The sequence below is a fragment of the Hemibagrus wyckioides genome, linkage group LG10 (genome assembly GCF_019097595.1).
Source record: "Hemibagrus wyckioides isolate EC202008001 linkage group LG10, SWU_Hwy_1.0, whole genome shotgun sequence".
NCBI lineage: Eukaryota > Metazoa > Chordata > Actinopteri > Siluriformes > Bagridae > Hemibagrus > Hemibagrus wyckioides.
In genome coordinates, this window is record NC_080719.1 from 21,809,025 (window position 1) to 21,830,825 (window position 21,801).

At 38.1% G+C, this 21,801-nt stretch overlaps 2 protein-coding genes across 6 annotated transcripts in view; both read left to right on the forward strand.

Moving 5' to 3' along the window:
• b3galt2 (UDP-Gal:betaGlcNAc beta 1,3-galactosyltransferase, polypeptide 2) overlaps positions 1 to 12,243 on the forward strand; it is a 29,374-nt gene extending 17,131 nt beyond the window's left edge. The window contains exons 2-3 of one of the 2 annotated variants that reach the window (XM_058400681.1): positions 6,789 to 6,917; positions 10,694 to 12,243. In XM_058400681.1, coding sequence (XP_058256664.1) covers positions 10,846 to 12,243 — 1,398 coding nt within the window. In that variant the 5' untranslated portion in view covers positions 6,789 to 6,917; positions 10,694 to 10,845. The remainder of the gene's footprint in view (positions 1 to 6,788; positions 6,918 to 10,693) is intronic. The other variant, XM_058400682.1, reaches the window with a different exon arrangement.
• A 4,433-nt stretch (positions 12,244 to 16,676) lies between these two features.
• On the forward strand, positions 16,677 to 19,794 carry glrx2 (glutaredoxin 2). Of its 4 annotated transcripts, none has more exons than XM_058400690.1 (4): positions 16,677 to 16,727; positions 17,295 to 17,361; positions 18,512 to 18,688; positions 19,448 to 19,794. In XM_058400690.1, exons 2-4 carry the CDS (start codon positions 17,296 to 17,298, stop codon positions 19,604 to 19,606), a joined length of 402 nt encoding a protein of 133 aa, XP_058256673.1. In that variant the 5' UTR covers positions 16,677 to 16,727; position 17,295; the 3' UTR covers positions 19,607 to 19,794. The 4 variants fall into 4 exon arrangements, with proteins under 4 accessions (XP_058256673.1, XP_058256671.1, XP_058256674.1 ...); XM_058400688.1 differs by having other exon boundaries at positions 16,699 to 16,821; XM_058400691.1 differs by lacking the exon at positions 16,677 to 16,727 and adding an exon at positions 16,973 to 17,035.
• The last annotated feature ends 2,007 nt before the right edge of the window (positions 19,795 to 21,801 follow it).

A 21,801-nucleotide genomic window follows, 5' to 3' on the forward strand; every position in this document is an offset into this window, starting at 1 on the left:
CATGAGCTCTCCTGATTTCCTCCATAAGGTTCCATTGTATGGGAGCCAGGATAACAGAGGATGGCAGGATGGGTTCAGACTGAGACTGCGAGTTTTTCATTTCCATTTGACCGGAGAGCACGTCAGCTTTGCCGTTCTTGGAGCCTGGATGGTATGTGACAGAGAAGTGGAAGCGAATGAAGAAGAGTGCCCAGCATGCCAGACAGGGGATGAGACGCTTGGAAACCCGTAGATGTTCAAGGTTATGGTGGTCTGTGAGAACCAGAAAGGGGTGTCATGCTCCCTCCAGCCAGTGGCGCCACTCTTCCAGGGCAGTTTTAATAGAGAGGAGTTCACAGTTGCCCAAATCATAATTTGCCTCGGCTGGAGTTAGTTTCCTGGAGAAGTACACACATGGGTGGAGTTTCCCGGAATCTGGCTGGCGTTGTGACAGGACTGCCCCAATGAAAGCTGGACAGCTGCCCCGAGCTGGACGCGTCGACTTCCACAACAAAGGGGTTATCTGGATCAGGATGACGTAGGATCGGGGCTGTGGTGAAACTGTTTTTGAGTTTTTGAAATGCGTCACATGCTCGGTCTGTCCATGACAGTCTCTTAGGCTTCCCTTTAAGAAGAGAGGTTAGAGGACTGGCAATCATGCTATAGTTCCTGATAAAGCGTCTATAGAAGTTAGCAAATCCCAGGAAGCGCTGTAAATCCTAAACTGTGATGGGTTTGGGCCATTTGGAGACAGCTTGGACCTTGGCTTGATCAATCTCCACCTTCCCTGGTGAGAGCACATAACCTAGGAAGGTGATGGTGGTACAGTGAAACTCATTTTTCTAATTTAACATAGAGGTGATGATGTAGGAGGCGGGACAGAACGAGGCATACATGGCAGGTGTGGTCTTCGAGAGAGGAGGAGTAAATCGAAATATCATCGATATATGCAATGATGAATTTGTTTAACATGTCCCTGAGAATCTCATTAACTAAAGACTGGAACATGGCGGGGGCATTCATGAGACCATAGGGCATGACGAGATACTCATAGTGTCCCCGGGTCGTGTGGAAGGCTGTCTTCCATTCGTCCCCCTCCCTGATTCGCACAAGGTTATAAGCGCTCCGTAAGTCCAACTTGGTGAAAATCGTGGCCCCTCGAAGTTGTTCTAGAGCTGCGGGTACCAGAGGGATAGGATATGGGTAACGGATGGTGATGTTATTCAAGCCTCTGTAGTCAATACATGGGTGAAGACCTCCATCCTTCTTCTCCACAAAAAAGAAACCGGCAGCAGCAGGTGATGTAGAGGGGTGAATGAACCCAGAGGCTAGTGCTTCCTCAATATAATCCTCCATGGCTTGAGTCTCTGGCAGTGATAGAGGGTAGACCCGGCTTTTGGGTGGCATGGTGTTGGGTAGCAGTTCTATGGCACAATCCCAAGGGTGATGTGGTGGAAGATGAGAGGCCCTCTCCTTACTGAACACCTCACGCAGGTCCTCATATTCCTTGGGTATTCTGACTGCATGATTGGGTTCGGGGCTTTCTACAGTTGTGGTAAAGCACGGACGTGGTGAGGTGGAAGAGAAACAATGGCGCTGGCATTGAAGAGACCAGTGTGTCAGTTCCCCATCTCTCCAGGAAATGCGAGGCTCATGCTGTTGTAGCCAGGGCAGGCCCAAAACGATGGGGTTAGCAGGCGAGGAGATGACGAAGAACGTGGTCCTCTCATGATGAAAAAGCCCGATTTGGAGGTCAAGGGGTTGAGTCTGATGATAAAGGAATCCTTATCCGATAGGTTGGTTGTTGATGGCCGTCACTCGTAGAGGAGGGATGCATGGTGTAGTGGGAAGGTGTAGTTTCTCTACGAGGCCACTATCGATGATGTTGATGGCCGCCCCAGAGTCTAGTAGTGCTGAGACAGGAAACATATGATCAGCATAGTGCAGTATGGATGATAAAGATACCTTAGCAGAATTTTTAATCTTTCCCACCTGAGAAGGGGTTGGTTTCTCAGGGCAGCGTGACACTTGGTGACCTGCTTGACCACAGTAATAGCATAAGCGCATGTCGGTATGGCGCTGGCGTTCTTTCTCTGACACTTTAGCTCTTCCCAGTTGCATGGGCTCAGGAGTATCCTCTGGAGCTTCTGGGACATCCTGGTAGCGACGTGGTGGAAGACGAGAGGAAGCAGTGACACGGTGCTGGCGTCGCAGGTTGTCGAGCCGGATCGCCATTCCGATGAATTGGAATTCAAACCGCCTCGGAAAACGGCCAGGAGAGCTGTATCATTCCACCCAGATTGAGCTGCAAGGGTACGGAATTTTATGGCGTAATCAGCGGTGCTATCCGAACCTTGGCATAATTCCATCAGCTGCACAGAAATGTCTTTACCCCCAGCTGGATACTCAAAAACCTCACGGATCTGCCCAGCGAAGTAATAAGCAGAAGTCTTAACCTGTGGATCTGTGTCCCATACTGCCAATGCCCAGTCCAGAGCTCTGCCCGTGAGTAGAGACAGCATGAATGCGCACGTGGTTGTATCACTGCTATACAGTTCTGGCTGATGCGCAAAGTAATTAGCACACTGGCGAAGGAATCCCCGGCAACGATCAGCTGATCCATCAAATTTTTCCGGCAGTGCCATTTGTGGAGTTAAGCTACGTGCAGCAGGAGCAGGTGGCTGAGAAACAGGAGGCGCAGCGATAGATACCTGGGCTTGAGGCTGTTGTTGTTGCAGCTGCGCGTTGGCGGCCTGTAGCTCCGCGACCTGATGTTGATGTCCTTGGTGGACGATAGTGCCTTGTAAATCCGATGGATTCTCCATTGGCGAAGTATCCTGTAAGGATGAGCCGGAGGCTGCAGGAGTCAAATCCATGAGCGGATCTTTATTAACGAACACAGGCAAATTCGAAGTCAAAAACAAACGCGAGTCAAAACCGGAAAAAACACTTGGAAAACAAAACTGAAAGCACAAAACGAGGCGCGTAGTCAGAGAAACAGGCAGGGTCATACACGGAAATCAATATCATAGACAAGGCAGGAATCGGTCGTGGAAAACAGGCAAGGATCATACACAAATTTAATCTAAACACAGAATAACGCTCAGTAGGTCACGTGAGGACGATACTTCGCGTAAAACAATGCGTGCGTGGGGTATTTATGTCCGTGGGAAAACAATCAGTGAGTCACGTGAGTAATTAGTATTCCAGAGAGGGTTTGCGTTCATGTTGGGATGTTACAGCATGTCTCTAAGCGGTCTGCAGATCCGTTCAATCGTCATGTTTAATTTATCCTTTGGCCTTCCGCATTAAGTTTGATCTCTATACCTTCAACGAATGCCTTGGATCCGACATAATAGGCTTTTTTGTCATCTTCACACGCTTTCTTCACATGTGGCCATAGAAGCAATCGTTTGTCCTTTTCTTCTTTAGTCAGATCCTCCACAAAATGAAGTTTGTGTTGTTTCAGGAACTCGTTGTTTTTTGCATTCTTTCATACAGCATCTCGCATAGATCGTAAAGCAAACATTCGAGCCATCATTGGCATGTTTGAATCCTGCCTGGCTGAGGTTTACCAAGCCTGTGAGCAATGTCAATGACATCAAATCCTCTCTGGCAAGATTCGAGAGAAACAGTGTTGCAAATTTCAGCCACTTTCGCTTTCACATCTTCATCTGGTTGTTCAGAGAGGCCGTAGAGATGTAGGCACCAGTGCCTTTTGTAACATTCAGCAATGTAACTCGTTCCTCCAGATTGACAATTGATTTTTTTTGCTGCACAAACTTCTGGGCAAGCTTGGTTTTATCATTTTTAAGATCCTGAATCTCGATGTACAGGTGATATAGGGATGTTTTAAGATCCTCACTTGGTAATTATCATTTTCTCGAGTGAGTCTGCCCTTCTTCAATGCTTCTCTTGGACATTGGGCTGTTCAGTGGAGTGTCAGAAGCAGGAGGGAGAATTATTGTTAGGTCTCCTGAAGACGAGTCAGTTGGAGGTGAGTCTGTGGCAGCAGAGGAGTAGTCATGATCTAATATCAGTTTCTTTCATTTTGTTTTTTTCACAAACGTTAGTTGTCTTGTTATTAGCCAGGCAGTTACGGCTAGATCACTAGTTTATCTTTAGCACTTCTTACAGAGTGAGATAAAAGTTTCTCAGTATTAAAAGATTGTTTCAAGATTTAACCTATAACAATATGTTTTCGAAGAGCAGAATGATTCAACATACGTCTGCTCCGGTAGCCATCTTGATTCAACCCCCGAGTGTGCATCGTTCTGCACTTCGAATTTCTACTTGATGTAGTAGACCATCTGGGAATTTTTGGAATTCTCTTTTCAGCATATGACAGTTTGGAGCATACTAATTCTATTTTCGAATACTATTTAGGACAGATAGTATGAGAATTTGGACGCAGCATACGTTTTTGCATGTTAACTATCATTACCAATGCGTTGGTGGTGTATATGTAAAGCTATGACAACTAGGCAAACAAATACATAAAAAAACATTTGCTTTACCATACATATTTCATGGCACAGGCAATATCCATTTCAAGCTTTTACCAGAAATTAAAAGTATACATACCTCAATATGCTTCCATAGGTTGGATGGAGAGTTTTTGTAGGCTGCGATGTGGTTTCAGTAAACAAAGCAAACATTTAAAACGAAAATAATCTTTACTCTTTTCTAAAAACTGGAACATACGGTCTAAGTATGGCCATGGATGCGGGCACTGCGCCAATGAACTGTCTTCATCTATTTTGTCACCAATTAATCAGCTTTCAAAAAATGACAGAAAACCACTGAACTTCATGACACATGATGCTATAAGAATGTAATTAAGAGAGTAATTAATCCTCTGATTAACGTAACTACTTTCTAAAAATGTAGAAATGTAGAGGAATAAAAAGTACAATATTTTCAAATGTCTTTCAAATGTAGTTAAACTAACAAGTTTCCAGAAAAAATAATACTCAAGTAATGTACAGATACTCAAAAAGTGTACTTAAGTACAGTACTCAAGTAAATGTACTTTGTTACTATTCACCTCTGCAACTACACTGAAGAGGGAGTGACCAAAATGAAAAAGACAACGGTAAACATGTCACCCCCTCACTGATGGAACAGATTCAGCATCTGGACTTGGAGCCAAAGTCTCCTTTTGCTCCAATGTATCTATCCTGCAAAGAAAAATTCCTTGCATTCAGATGTTCACAAACAGATGAAGATTCAACTTCTACAGGATTCTATTTCTACAGATGTGCCTTAATCTAACAAAATATAACTCAATAGGATGAGATTCAAGAATGTTTTTTGTCTTCATTTAGATGTGTTTAAATTTCTAATAAAATTACCTTTTTAAATAGAGATATTTTCATACAGGACAAAGAGAATATAAATATTGTTCACATCCACATATTCAAGATTATTTGTTTTGCATTTGAAAGAGATAAATATAGAATTGAAAACTGCGATACAGGATTAACCAATATCTGACCATGCATTGATATCACTTTCATTAAATTTGGAGAACAAACAAAAAAAACTCTATGGAGATTAAACTGTGACATCCTGATTAATTTAGAGGTTATACAGCATCTTATCACAGATATCAAATAATATATAGAGCAGAACGATAAAATATAGTGGGATGCATGTGGTCCTCAAGGGTAAAATTATATAACTATTACTTCAACACTAAAGAAATGTAGGCAAGAAAAACATAACACATTTCAGTCAGAAAGATTTTGAAAGCTACAAAAGGAAACTGTATAAATAAATTCCCAGGCCCAGACAGATTTATATCAGAATGGTATGAGATATTAAAGTTTACTAGGAGGTGAATTGTTGCCTTTATGACGAGAAGCCTTTATTTTGTCACATATACATTACAGCACAGTGAAATTCTATCTTCACATTTCCCAGCTTTGGAGGTTGGAAGTTATTTGCTTCAGTTATCTTTACTTCCGTTATCTTTCTGCATTAAAAACTTAAATTAGAAGAAAAAGAATGAAATTTCCTAACAATGCCAGAGCCATTAATAGCTGGATGTCACCGGTGTTCTCACAGTGGGAAGGTTTGCATATTCTCTCTACTTTGTCAATGAGAGCAACAGTAGAGAGTCATGGGCATCTGTGAGCACATGCATTCCTCTGAGCGTGTTAACCTACCCTGTTAAGTTCAACTAAAATAGTTGATAATGACAAGCGGATTATGATAGGCTGTTTTTTACCTTTTGATTATTCTTGCAAACTGTACATTTGTGGTAACATAGAAAGGTGCTGATCTAAATAACTGATCACTGAATGTTTAAATACTGACTGAAACACTACAGGTACTATAACAAGGGGGCAATAAATTGTAAAATTTCACAGCCATCTGTGATTGTAAGCAACCACCACACAATTACCTGTGGAGGAAACCACTGATAAATCTTTAAACACAATGGTGAAAATCGTCTCAAAAAGGTGTTCACCCTGTACAATATTGTGCACATTGTGTTAGTGCATTTAATGGGAATTTCATTACCTGGTAGTGTTTGTAAACATTTTCTACAGTCATTTGACATGTAGAGACTACAACATGTAAATATGCTCACTCAGAAATTTCCCCATGCGGTTGATATTTATAAGTTGCATCAAACTGGCCTTTTGTCTCACTGGTCTTACTTTTATTTTGCACATTAGTTCTTCCGGATGTGATGCAGGGGCAAATAATTAAAAAAACTTTATCTGCAGATACAGATAACTGCAGATCACAGTATATAAACAGATAGCATGCCATGTTATATCTTTGCTTTTGTGTTTCAGAGTCTGGAATAAAAGAGATCTGTTAAGTTGAAAGATGCTGAAACTGAAAAATACTTCAAGGATTCTGAGTCAGAGAAAGTGGACACATACAGAGATTTATCTACACCAACCAAAGTGACACAAGTGGAAGTGAGCTCTGTTTGTGTGTGTTCTGTTTGTTTTTATTTATTTGGTTTGACTAATACAGGGTTTCCATGGATCTGTAATCTAAGTCCAATAATCCGACTTTTAGGCCTTAAAATGTCTTAAATACGGTTCGCAAGGTCTTAGAATCTGATGTGTTCTGAGAGAAAATTTTCCCAAAAATGAAACCAACACAAAACCAATAACCTCTTATGTGAATTGTACAATCGGCTCAAAATTTAGTCCAGGCATGTTGCAATGTGGTGTGTTGGTGCCTCCTCCCATGAAAATAAGTACTTCTAGAGTAATAAGTTTATTATAAAAAGAAATCAAGATCAAGAAACTCATGGACTAGTGCAATTCATTTGTGGGCTTTCCTAATTTCTTCTGCCATTTTATCCGGAATTTTAGCACCATGGCCACATCCTAAATGCTCTAAACAGAGGTTGAAGCCTCTCGTATGTGAAGTGTATTTATGATACTGGGGACCAGAAACACAGTTGCAGTTGGCACTGGCTAGAGGGAGCAGAACACCATTTCCTGGTCTGGTTAGACCACAACAACTCAGCCTATACATTCAGCAGATGTAACTAACCTAGTTAAGTTTGTGCTTTCACTTCCTTCTTTCATTTTCATGAGCTCTTTTGATTTTAATTTAGTTTGCTGTATATTGGGATCTGGCCACATAACTTTTAAGGTTAGCTCCCCTTTTGATTGCAGTCCTTTTTGTGGTGTACTAGTAACATGCTCACTGATCATGAATCTGACTCCTGGTAATCAGGGCCGGATTAACATAAGGTCTAGGTGGGGCTGAAGCCCCAGGGCCCGCGGAAAGAGGGGGCACGTGATTGGCTGGAGGAAATTGATTGACAATTCATATCAGTTTGCGCCATGACATCGGGAAACGTCCCTTCGCGTTACACTTTTGCATGGTGAGAATCTGAAATAATCTACTCGTTGGTGTTCAAAATGTTAAAAAAAAGTGATAGTGGTGCGCAAAAAAGGAGAAATAAAGTTGAAAAGGAGACACAGGAGGCTAATCTCAAAGCAAAAATTCCCAAACTAACAAACTACTTCGGTTCACTTTCGGACAAAACATCTGTGCCTTTGGAAAAACCAGAGTGCAGCATAAATACACATTCAGCATCACCCACTGTCGCAAATCCATGTGCTTTACACGTTGAAGGTGAGCAGCAGCAGTAAGTTATTTTTCTTATAACATGTTCCAAAGCAAGGGTTTTTATGAATGTTTACTTTGCCCCTTTAGATAAAAACGACAGTAGTACAGTGCACAATGAAATATTGGCGCCACTGCCACCGCCTGCTCTTAAATCAGAGGACATAACAAATGTGTCAGGAGAGCGCTCCTTCTCAAAATGATCTTTTATTAAGTCTCGTTTGCGGTCATCAATGGCGCAAGAAAGACTGAGCCATTTAACACGGATGTCCCTGGAATGCAACATGGTTAGAAGCATGGATTTTAACAATATCATTAAGGATTTCTGCTCAGCTAAAGTTCAAAAAAATAGCTTCTAATGGTAAGACCCTATTTAAAGTATTTATTGTAAAATACTAATTAAGGAAGTATGATTTCAAATGTTTTTGCTAATTTTGGCAACCTGTTTGTTTGGAGTTCATATCTTCAGTTAAATGCATTTATGTTATTAATGTCTTTAATAACCTGGAATATTTAGTATGCGAACTTGTGCTTATATAAAATAGAAATTAAATAAAATGATCAAATATACAATTAAATGAAAATAATAGAAAATTAGAAAAAATAATATAATAATTAAATATAAATATAAATTAAATTAAAATAGTAGAAAATCAGATAAAATAAATTATTAGAAATTTAAATATAATAATAATAATAAAAAAAAATTCTTGTTGTAGGAGACACTGTGGTGTGGCAATAAAATGAAGGTGGGCACTTGGGTTTGCTATAGCCCCAGGGCCCAATGTGTTCTTAATCCGGCCCTGCTGGTAATTTGTGTCCAAATAATTTTTGTCCTGCACTTGGGTGCAATCTGTTAAGTAATTGTAAATACATTAATCCATTAATTAAATGCTTCATAAATATACCTTTGCTCATGTTCTCTTTAAAAATTAAATGTTTAGATTTTAAAATTAAAGATCATGTCCAGGCCATTGTGTTGGTGTTAGACATTCTTTCTTAAAGAAAGGGCTGCTCCCTTTAACCAGTGTCAGTCATTAATCATTCTTTAAGGGTGAGCTTGACTGCCAGCAGCTGCAGAATCGTATTTCTATTCTTTTGGTGTTAGCTTACAGGAGAAGATAGTCACAAGGTGAATTTTAGGAATGAATGCTTCTCTGTGGCAGGAGGGGGTTTGTCAGGATTTCTTAGCACTGCACAGCCTCTTCATCCACAAAACACCCCACTGCTTCAGATTCGATCAGCGCTGAAAGAAATATGACATGTCTGAGTGTTGTATCACAACTACCATGGAGAATTCTTTGTGAAAAAGGTCCTGGAAAGGACCCATTATAAGTGCCAGGGCTCCTGCTCTTGGAGGTGTTGGTTTGGGTGCAAAGCAGGCAATGGCAAACATGGTGACAGTAGAATCAGAGACCTTCATGGCGGTATTTCCCTCTCTCTGTCTCATTGACCCAGACACATCCTAGCTGTATGGGTTCCATAATAGAAGTGAAGTGAAACTAGAGGACAATCCAATAATGTCAGACAAAGCGCAGAGTCAAACAGGCACAGGTCATTCAGGTTAGCACAGAATCCACATAGACTAGGCAAGGTCAGAGTCAAGAACAGGGACCACACAATGTCAAATAAGAAAGTGATTTTTTTGGCAAAACCACAAAGGCTAATAGTATTAAAATGGTATTGAGCATTTGAGCATTTAATCATTTAATCTATAGTTTTTGATGGTTACCAAAAAAATTAAAAGCAGAAAAGTTTGGCCAGTATTTCTGAGCACTTTGCATTAAAATTAAATTCTATCTTGTTATGTTATGTAGTAGGTGTCGAACTAAAAGCAATCTGCATAATAATCGGAAAGTTATAGCTTTTATTTTGGATTGTCCACAATTTTCCCATCATCCACAAATGTCTACTATGAAAAGGTGAATGGGGTAAAAATGGTTAATAAAGGCCTGGTTTTTTACTGTGTAAAACAGATTAGTGATATGCAGGGGCGTCGCTAGGGCTCCGGTGGCAAAATTCAGGATAAATCATTCGTGGTTAGATTAAAATCATTCTAATCTAGCCACGAATCTCTCGCACACACACACACACACACACACACACAAACACACACACATATACGCCAAAATATCACGAGAGTGTGCGGTCGAATATGCTCTAGAACTGCTCTCCCGATACTTTAATGTCATACACCTATCGGTCTGCACAGTGCCTCTTTCACAACACGTGACTAAAATACCTTACAGCCCTTGAGAGCGACAGCAATGAAAAAAAGTTTGACTTTTATATGAATAATAACATTGTTGTGTTTTAATTTTTAATGTTAACACAGTTGATAAAAGTCGGCTAACAAATGTATGTTGTGTCAAAAAGGAGGCCTACTGTCTTTGATTCTGAAAACCCCTGACATATAGGGCCATTTTGAATATTATTCCATACCCAATATGTACCAAAGGCTTAAATGAAATAAGCCTAAAGATAGATCTAAATAAAATATAAACTGTTAAAGCCCTAAGACATTACAGTCTGATATGAAATGTGAGTGCTTAATTCATATTAGCTCACATTTATTAATTTTGTGGTTCTTTCCTTTTCTTTTTAGAAAGCACAAGCAGCTGCCTGAGGAAGCAAATTTCTTCTGAAGTCTGATGAAGCTTTGCTGTTACTGAAAAGATCTGATCCCCAGAAATCCTCATTGGCAACATGTCATCCTTTCTCTAGCACTGTCTGGGGTCCAAACATACCAAATTGCCTATGTGCTACCATCAGATAACCCTCAGGCTTATCATTACACGTTTGACCTCTCTAAATTGCACAACCACACTTTCACGAGCAGCACATATATGTAACATGCAGTGGCGACGGCGACACTGCTGTCCGATTAAGATGACATGGAATATCAAACGGTCACACTTTCGCATGCATATGATGGGCCTGCTTTTGCTGGCCTTAATTTTCACTATCTTTCTCAGCTGTAGCTTCAAGGACTGGCTACCCAGTCAACAAGGACTACGAGAAGACTCTGTGGCCTACACAATGCATGGCTTGCATCCAATAAAGGAACATGCTGAGAGCAACCAAAGCTCACTGCATAGCCTCTGGAGAGAGTCACTTTTTGTTCCTTCCAAGCCACCTATGAACTTCAGTTCTCATCAGTCAGAGGTTGCAGTTCAAAGCATCTCAGGAATGGAAGCATCTCTCAGCACTAACAAAACAAATGACAATACATTGCACAGAGAAATGGGTGTGGGAGAGCAGTTGGCACCTAATCCATACCAATATTTACTAAATGAGCCCTACAAATGTCAAGACAACAACCCTTTTCTTATTCTGCTCATTGCAGTAGAGCCAGGGCATTTGGAGGCCAGGAATGCTATCAGGCAAACATGGGGAAACGAGAGCTTGTTCATGGGCATGAGCTTTGTGCGTCTCTTTCTCATGGGCGTGAAGACCAGTCCTGATGGCCACCCTCAGAGTGCCATTGTGGAAGAAAGCTTACAGCACCATGATATCATACAGCAGGACTTCATGGACACCTATTATAATCTTACCATCAAAACACTGATGGGCATGAACTGGGTTGCCGAGTATTGTCCTCATGCCTGCTATGTCATGAAGACTGATAGCGACATGTTTGTCAATACAGAGTATTTAATCAAAAAGCTGCTGAAGCCAGAACTACCACCTCAGCACAATTACTTTACTGGCTACCTAATGCGAGGTTATGCACCAAATCGCAACAAAGACAGCAAGTGGTACATGCCTCCAGAGCTCTATTCCAGCGAGAGGTACCCCATCTTCTGTTCCGGCACAGGCTATGTGTTTTCTGGAGACATGGCAGGCAAGATCTACCAGGCATCATTAAGTATACGTCGTTTGCATCTTGAGGATGTCTATGTTGGAATCTGCTTAGCAAAGCTCCGTATTGATCCTGTGCCTCCGCCAAATGAGTTTCTCTTCAACCACTGGAGAGTTTCCTACTCAAGCTGTAAATACAGTCACCTTATCACCTCCCATCAGTTTCAGCCCACTGAACTCATCAAGTACTGGAACCACTTGCAGAGCAACAAGCACAATGCTTGCATCAACATAGCAAAGGAGAAGAGTAGCAAATTTCGTCACAGGAAGCTGGAGTGGGAAAGGCTTCGGTGATGACCACACGCATGACTCAGTGCAACAAAATATTTTAAGGCATGTGTGAATCAATCAGTACACTAATATAGGAAAGAGCACAGGTTCTGTCATTATGTAAAGTCATTTAAAACTATTTTTAAAATTTGATAGATGTTATGTATTGTAAATCTGTTTAGCTATTTTAAAAGGGATATGAGAGGTAAATATTATGTGCAACATATAGCATGCACAAAAAGTATAACAGGTGAGATCCCCCTTTTCAGGTGCCAAGAAAATTCACAATGCAACAATTTCTCTCCAAACCTTTTATTTCTGTATTAAACAAGAAAACTTACAACAGGAGACTATAGTGGTAGATTTGTCATGCGTGCACACACACACACACACACACACACACACATATAGATGTTCCAGTTGTACCTCCATTCCTTCAGGCAATTAAACAATCAGACAAATCATATGGTCAAATTTACCATCATAGTGATGTTTGATGCGAACTTTAACAGCAGTTCTTGACCTGTAACGGCATGATTTTAAACATTGTTCTGTTGCTACGATTGTCTGATTGGATAATTGAATGGATGTGTACACTACCAGTCAAAAGTTTGGACACACCTTTTAATTTGATGTTTTTTGTTTAGGGATTTATTTTCTACATTCTAGAACAATACTGGAGATTTCAAAACTATGAAATAACACACATGGACTTAAGTAATCCATATGTAATGTTGTTATTTTATGACACGAAAGTCAGATGTTCTGGAATAGTTCTTGCAAGAACAGTATTGTCAAGTGCATTTGCAAAACCCATCAAGGACCATGATGAAACTGGCTCACATGAAGACCATCCCAGTAAAGCAAGACCACAATTTACCTCTGCTGCAGAGGAGAAGTTCATTTAGAGTTACCAGCCTCAGAAATCACCAATTAACAGCACCTCAGATTAGAGCCGTTATGAAGGCTTTACAGAGCATCAGTAGCAGACATATCTCAATATCAACTGTTCAAAGGACATTATTGTGTATTTCGGGCGCCTTCAGCATTGTTTTACAATGTAGAAAGAAATAAACATCAGGAAAGACCATGGAATTAGAAGATGTGTCCAAACTTTTGACTGGTAGTGTAGGTCTACAGGTGTTCTGATATAGACACAAAGAGACAAAGCCTTGCATATGTTTACCCTTCTTGGGAACTAAAGAGAATTATTTATTAAATGTTTATCATTTTTATTGGTCTCTTTGATGGGTTTTTATGGTTCCTGAAACAATTTTACATGCATTACGTAAATTGATTCACATAAAGTAACATTTCTAGGGGTGCTTTCAGGTGTAATTCATACACGCTGCTAAGAAAGGAAGGGAGGGGAAAAATAACAATAAACAAACAGCTTGTTATTCTAAAAGGTAAAATAGGTGTCAGATGAGCCATGTTAATAACCTCATCTCTATATGCCACTCTCCTGCTAGAGACTAAACTGAACCATGCCCTCACATGCTAAAATAGGCTTTGTAAGGTGGGATGATACCTTGATACTCATTCAGGTCGGTGCTGTTCTCATTTACTATAGAGTACTACATAGTTTTAGAAAAGCTGGGGTCAGGCAACAGACAAAACAGGCTAAACCAGGATGTCAAACTTATTTTAGCTAAACACATTACACTCAAATGGTCCAGACCAAAAAATGAATTTATGAATCCTATGATTCTTATGATCCTATGATTCCTATGATCTCTTTAATTACTTACTTACTTAATTAATTAATTTAGATAGATAGATAGATAGATAGATAGATAGATAGATAGATAGATAGATAGATAGATAGATAGATAGATAATGTACAAAATCGTTTACTTTAATCTTAAACTTTGTTTAACTTGTTCAATAATATTTCACATAGTGCTTCTGTTTTTGCCATGTAGGGAATATTACTTAATGAATTGTTTAAAGTGTTTGTTTTATTATAAGTAGCCCCTCTATTATTCTTTGAATAAAGACGATTAGTTCTCCAAGAGTAATCATGGTTATGGACATCAAAACCCTTTGAATTTGCTCTTGTGTAGCTTCCTATAGCCTGGGTAAGCAGAGCATGTTAATTTACTTAGGAGCACCAGGCATCCAAATAACTGGGCTGTTTCATTGCCATGGCAACTGGCCACTGATCTGTACATTTGTGAAATGTAATGGTGCTGGTGCCAATGGTGTGTGTGTATGTGTGAGTGTGTGTGTCTGTGAGAGAAGGGGGGTTGGGTAGTTATGGGGAAAAGAAACCATGTCACTGTGACAGGAAAATAACTGCAAAGCATAAGAAATAGATGAGGCAGACTTGGAGGGTGGAAGGAAATTAAGAAACTAGATAGGAAAAAAAACTAACAAATAAAAAAACACGGGCATACCCCTAGTTTTCTTTCTGACCACAGTCATTTGCTGTCAGACATTCAGAGTTTGTTCTTAAAAATCACAACTCAATTCATGGCTCAATTCATGGCGTATTTACAATGATTAAAACATGACGTTTCTACACTTCTTGCATGTATATTGGATAGATTGCATAACAGAGGTTAATTAGGGAAATCTCTTGGGTGTACCATTCATATGATGTTGACATATAGAGTCAGTGCCAGTATATTATTATTCACCTGCCTTGTATCTGGTCGCAGATCATGTGCCACATGTCACAAATCTGCCAAGCACGCCAAAAGCCCTGCCATTCCTCTATTAATGAAGGTCCCCTTTGAAAGAATTGCCACAGACCTTGTTGGGCTAAAATAGAGAGCTGAAAGAGATTCTAACTGACCATGTTTATCATGCACCATTTGTAAACTGTATGAATTATTAGGGATCAATCAAATCAAATCAATATACACCAGTGTTTAACAGCAAACTGTTAATTCAAACCCTTAAAAATACGATTTGTAAGTATGTTCATGATAGGACTTGGAACTGAGACTCGTGGCTCAAACCCCCCATTTTTTGCAGTGCAAGGGGTCTTGAAAACCTCTGTGGGTTTCTCCCTATTCAAATTATTGCCATGCACTGGTAAACTGATCAATTGGTTTAAAAGCAGGTTGCTTTTATTTGACACTGGATTTAACCAAGGGATACTAGCAGATTTCCTTGATTCCAATATCCCATTAAAATTGGTCTTTTGTACTTTGTTTGAGTTATACCGATTTGTTACCCTTCCTTTTGGTTTGTTTGGAGCCCCAGCTATATAACAATGTCTCATGAACAGAAGCTGTTTATTTAGATGACATTATATCATACAGTAATATTAGCAGCAATGTCTGAGGCTTTCCTGAGGTCCTTGATATGGGCAGTACTCACAAAAAATCCAAAGAAGTTGTCACAGGAAGAAAATAAACCCAGGCTAAAGTTCTAAACACTACACTGTGGAGCAGAGAGGACACAACTACAGAGAAACACTGAATGTTAGTCTTAAAGAGGAGAAAACTTTACTTTACTTAAGTTTTTTTCCCAAAAGGCTTTATTTCAATAAATACAAACAAAAAGGTACGCGCATAAATGCAGTACTGAAGATGTGTAAGAGAACACTAGGGCACTGATTAGAAGACTTTCTTTCACAAAAGATCTCTGGCCACCAAAACTGTCTGAGGTCTTTTCCACCCTAGACTGTCAGGTAAGATAAGAAGCGTAGCCCCATTGAAAGACCTCTTAACCTTGGTGCTTGGGGAACAAACAAGCATCCCATGGGAACCTTATATGGAATGGGTGTGCTGTGTAGAGCCTCACCGACAGTATCTACAATGGACTGACGGAAATAGATAGATAGATACATACATATATATGTGTGTATTTAAAAATTATATTTTATATTTTTATAATTACATTTAAAATGATATATATAAATATAAAGAAGACAGGTTCTTATAATCCATCCCTACAATAAAGAGTAGACTGATAATCTAGTAGGCTACCCCTATTAGTTGTAACAGGTAACAGGTAGACTACCAGACGAATTATAAATGAATAAATAGGCATAAATGAACCCTCAAAAACTCACTAGGAATACACCATCTATACCATCTACACACCACAGACATATATAAAATTGGCTCATGTATGTTGCAAGCATAGAGTAAATAAACAATGTTATAATATGGGACTTTTATTTCAAAATCAATCAATTAATCAATCAATCAATCAATCAATAAAATGCCAAAATCCACCCAGACACAACTACAATGTTATTGTGTTGTATAATTATTATATGTGGTAAATTCTATAAAACCCATATGATATCATTAACTGTTTTACCAACCATACTTGTGTATTCTATCCTGATATATATATATATATATATATATATATATATATATATATATATATATATATATATATATATATATATATATATATATACCAAAACAAACAAAAAATTGTCAAACAATATATATTGTTTTTAACCGAAGGGAGACTTTTATTTTAAAAAAGAAAATCTCTGTTAAAATTCACGCGGAAGTAAAATAAACGCTGCAGTACAGGTATGAGAGAGAATAACGTGGTAAACTACCCGCTGTTTTGTAACCTGTCGAATAAAATGTTCAAGTCTGCGAACTTTTACAGCATAACTGAAAGGTCATTATCTTTGTAATGGTTTGTAAAGGTTTTCATTTTGATAGTGTATGACATTCAAGTGGTCGGTCAGTCGCTCCCAATAAATGTGTAGTGCAGCTAAAACACTCCTAAACTAGTCCAATGAGTTAACGTACTTTTATTCTAGTACTTGACTCTCCTAAAACCAGTGAAGCTCACGAATTGACTTGTAACACCATTTGAGGATCCTTTAACGGTAATCTCTTCCCATAATCAGATTGAGCTGTAATTAGAAAAATCCTCCTCAGACTGTTTTGCCTCCTCTAGAAAACAGCGTCGAAACATGGCTCGGGTTCATAGGCAACTCGTTATTTTAACGGTGTTTTTATTTTTTGCGCCAGCTGCATGCTTTTCCTATCGTCCAGCAAGGTTTATTTCCTACATTTGTATTAGTAAAGCTTGTTTGCTTGGGTTACTGTGAACTAATCTTAATAAATGTTATGTCATATGTCTAGGATGGGAAATTTCACGTCCACTAGTGTTGGAAGGTTTACAAACCAGACTTATACTCAGTTTATACAGGTAAGCATTGATTTTGTTCCTTGAAGGTGTTTTTATTTTCTACATCAGCAATTACTGCAGTTTATAATGCGTTTATAACGGCTCATTCATAGCGGCTGGGATCATCCGTTTGTCTCAGCTGCGTCCGGTGTCCTGGCCTGTTTTTATTTAGTTATCAGTTTAGTGGTCAGTTGGATTGAACTGAATATCAACTGTAAAACATTTACTTGTGGAAGATTTAGGAACAGAAACGTCTCGAGGTCTAACAGACAGAATATATATTGTACATTTTGCATTTCAGTAATGCTCATTAAATAAATGTGTATTGTGTCCTGGGATTTATTTTGTGCATAAAGGTTGCAGGGGGCATGAATTTCCACCTCTGTCTTGTGTGTGTGTGGAGTTTGCATGTTCTCCTCTGGGGTCTCGGGTTTCCTCCACCAGCCCAAAGACGTGTTGTAGCGTGATTGTGCCCTGCGGTAGACTGGCATCCTGTTCAGGATGTACCCTGCCTTGTGCCCTGAGTGTCCTGCCATAGAGTCCTGCAGGTTCTCTGTGACGAAGTAGGATAAGTATTGTAGAGAAAGGATGCATGGATGGATCGATGGATCTACCTAATCTATGTTTAAAAACCTTCTTGTTAAAAAAAGAAAAAGATATCAACATGATGAAGCTTTTTTTCTAGTTTGTTTAACATTTATGAAATGAGTTTTTGATGTAAAAAAAACTTCAAGACATAAAGTTAACATATCAAGCTGTGTTGGTTTTTTTTTTTTTAATTAAACTTTTGACTCAATAACACCAGGAACAGCTGGTGAGGGACTGGATGTTTATAGCTGTTATACCCTCCAGGTGGTTCTGTAGGTATTTGGACCATGAAGCAATTTTCATTCCTATGCCTTTGTAAATTATCACAAGGGATTTGAAGTGCATCAGTCACGATGTGAACAGTTTCGAACTGAAGACTTTTATCTTTAATTCAAGAACTATGACGAAAATAATTATTTGATTCTTTTACAGAGTAATTTTTACATAGGCTCAAAAGTAATTGGACAAACTAACATAATATTAAATACTTATATATGGCTTATTTTTAATACATAGATGTAAATACTTTGCGGTGAATAACAGTCTGTTTTATTACTTACATATGTATTTTTTCTCCATTTAGGATGTGGTGTCTCATAACTGCGTTGTTATATTCTCCAAGACGACATGTCCTTACTGCAAGATGGCCAAAAATGTATTTAATCAAATAGGAGCCACGTATAAGGTCATTGAACTGGATGAACATCGTAATGGCCAACAGATTCAGGATGCTTTAGCGCAAATGTCCGGTGCAAGAACAGTAAGGCATTCTAATTCCTTTGTGCTTAGTGTTTCATATATGAAATGAATTTTTTAGTAGTATTTATTTTGTTTACAGATGTTATTTTTCCATTTAGTTCAGCTCTTAAGAAGCTATCTAAAAAAAATTTAGAGAACATTTTTAGAAATTGTTTCCCAAAATGCAAAATAACAATTTACCCGGATCATCCTGTTCAAAAGTTTACACCCCAACCACCAGGCTCTTAATGCAAAATATCGAGCATCAGTAAACCTTTTTCTTTGCAACTTTCGTAATTGTCGTGTACGAGTCCCTCAGTGGTGAAAAGATGGTTCTAAAAATCATGTAGCCTCTTTTGGAAAGGGATCAAATGCACAGAAGATGTGCTGGAGCTGAAGGATTCTTTCTGAATAACTGTGGGCAATTTAACTGCTCAGGACGAGCTCATGTAGAACTCTTGCAAAGAGAAAAACAATTGCTGATCATCCAGGTAACAACACATAGGAATAGATAAGAATCCAGGGGATATAAACTTTCGAACTGGTTCATTTGGGTCAATTCAGTTATTATTTTTTGTCTTGTGGACTATAAGTCTAAATAAATTAAATGAAGTAAAAAAAAACAAACTGCAATATACTATATAAGATCCCTCTTATTTCTTTTAAATTATTAACATTTTGCAGATTCAGCAAACACATGACCCCAACTGTATTGCCACGTTGGTGTTGAAATTGTTTAAAAGCTTTTCAAACATCTTCTTGATTTCTTTCTTTCTTTCAGGTTCCAAGAGTCTTTGTCAATGGACACTGCATTGGTGGAGGATCTGATACACGACAGCTTTATGAACAGGGAAAATTGGTGCCACTTATTGAGATGTGCAACCCGTGCTGCCTGAATAATGCTGCAGAGGGATCAGGGAGTGGGCACGATGCTTCATAAATGTTCAGTAATTTATGCTTGATTTCCATCCTCCTGCACCAGTAAAGAGCTAGGGACCAGCATCAGGGTTTTATTATTTTGGTGTATTTTCCTACCTCAGTACTATTTAATCTTGTATAGTTTTTAAAATAAAGTAGTGCAGTTAATGCCTTTTTGAAAAGCATGTGAAAATGAATAAAATCTGTGAATATGTAAAAAAAAGAATATATATATATATATATATATATATATATATATATATATATATATATATATATATATATATATATATCGCTTCATACAAACACTGTATAGTTACAGCACAATTTTACTGTATGTCTGTTCTTGTTTGATCACATACACTTCTGTGTCTGTTAGGGATGTTTAGTGGTTGTGGTTTAAACAGATTTGGTTAACATGATGTCATGATGCACCTGATACTGAATTCCTCAAATGGAATTTCTGTTATCCAAAAAAAGGTGTCACTATCACAAGGTCATCAATTAGAAAGACCCATGTGGCAAAACATATATGTTCAGATATGCAGTTTAATATAATCCATATACTGTGATTCTTTGTTAGATTCTAAAACTGCAACAGCCGTTAAAACTAACTTAAAACAGATGCAGTGCAGGTGATATAAACCACAGCAACTCATTATATTGCTTATTTTGCCATGTGATACTCTACTGAACACAAACAAATGTAAACACATCAGGAATGGTTTGGGTTTGAATTGATTTATTACTGATGACCAACTCCAAATAATTTTATATACAACAAATAGAAAACATTATTCTGGTTATTCTGATGAGAAACCTAAAAGAATCATGCTTCATCATCATCATTTTTTAATTTATTATTATTTTTCTTGAATTTAAAAAGTAAAAGATGTTAATAATGTAAAAATTAATGGAAAATGACTGGATGAGGGAGAAAAAGATTTTTATAGTATTGTAAATTTTGTAGTATTGTGTTGTGAAAATGTTTTTGTGGCAGGAACTGCTTACACCATCTGATGAGCCCAAGTTGAATTTTTTGGTAATTTCTTTTGTTTCTTTTATTGATCAAAATTTACTCTTAGGGATTAGTAAATTTCTCTCTACTTCGTCATTTTATAAATTATTATAAGAACTATTACTCTAACTGTGAAGTCTCTTGAAATCCAGCCAGAATTAAATAGATTGTCCATTACTGATATAATAAAATTTTTAAATCTTTGAAATTGTAAATGTAGTAGTTATCAGACATTAGTCATGCAGAGTCTTTAATCCATTGGAAAGAATTTATTCCAAGACAGAAGAGAAGCTTGCAGCAACAGAGAATTGCTGTTTGAGTGACCAAACGAAAGAGAGCAGAACAGTAGCTCTTCTGTGTTTTTACAGTAGATATACCCAAGGTAGAGGTCAAAATTATTTTTATTAAATTTAAAACAGCACAAGTGCTGCACATCAGCCATAACAGAAGATATATATCAAAACAGTAACATATTATATGTAATAAATATGTAAACAAATAATTACTTTTTTTTAAAAAAAAAAAAAGAGAGAGAGAGAGAGAGAACCTAACACCGTACAAAACACATTGTTTTGTAACAAATGAAAAGCAGAGTTCTCAGGGAAAAGTGAAGGTGGAAAAGATCTGAAATATATTAGGCTAGTCTGTGGAAAGTTTTAAATACATAAAATCCTAAATTTAAAGTTATTGCAATACCGTTTATCTGAATGGTAACTGGAGGAGTGAAACTAAGAAGGATGATATGTGCTTAGAGAGGAAGCGAAGATGAAGCAAGTATAAAGAAAATAAAACTGACCCAGAATGGAGCCTTGTGGAACTGGGTGATGTGATGCTGATGCAGCAAGACTAATCACTCAGACACTCAATCACTTCAACCAAGATTACAAACAAAATAAAACCTGATGAGAAAATAAGAAAACACAAGCTTGCGTGTAGGACCTAAAACTAATTGAGTAAGAATAAATTCTATGAATTATAAAGTCTATAAATTGAACAAAATCTCTGTTCAAACTGAACAAAAGAGGCTTTGAAGGACTGAATACATGTGTATTAAAGTAACCAAGAATCATGAGGTTATCAGAACTAAGATGTCTTATTTGATTTAGGTGACCTGTACTTATTGATCGAGTGCCATGGCAAACAAAATGTAGGTGACTCGGTGATTCATGGTTCAGACCCTTAAGTTTCATATACAAAAT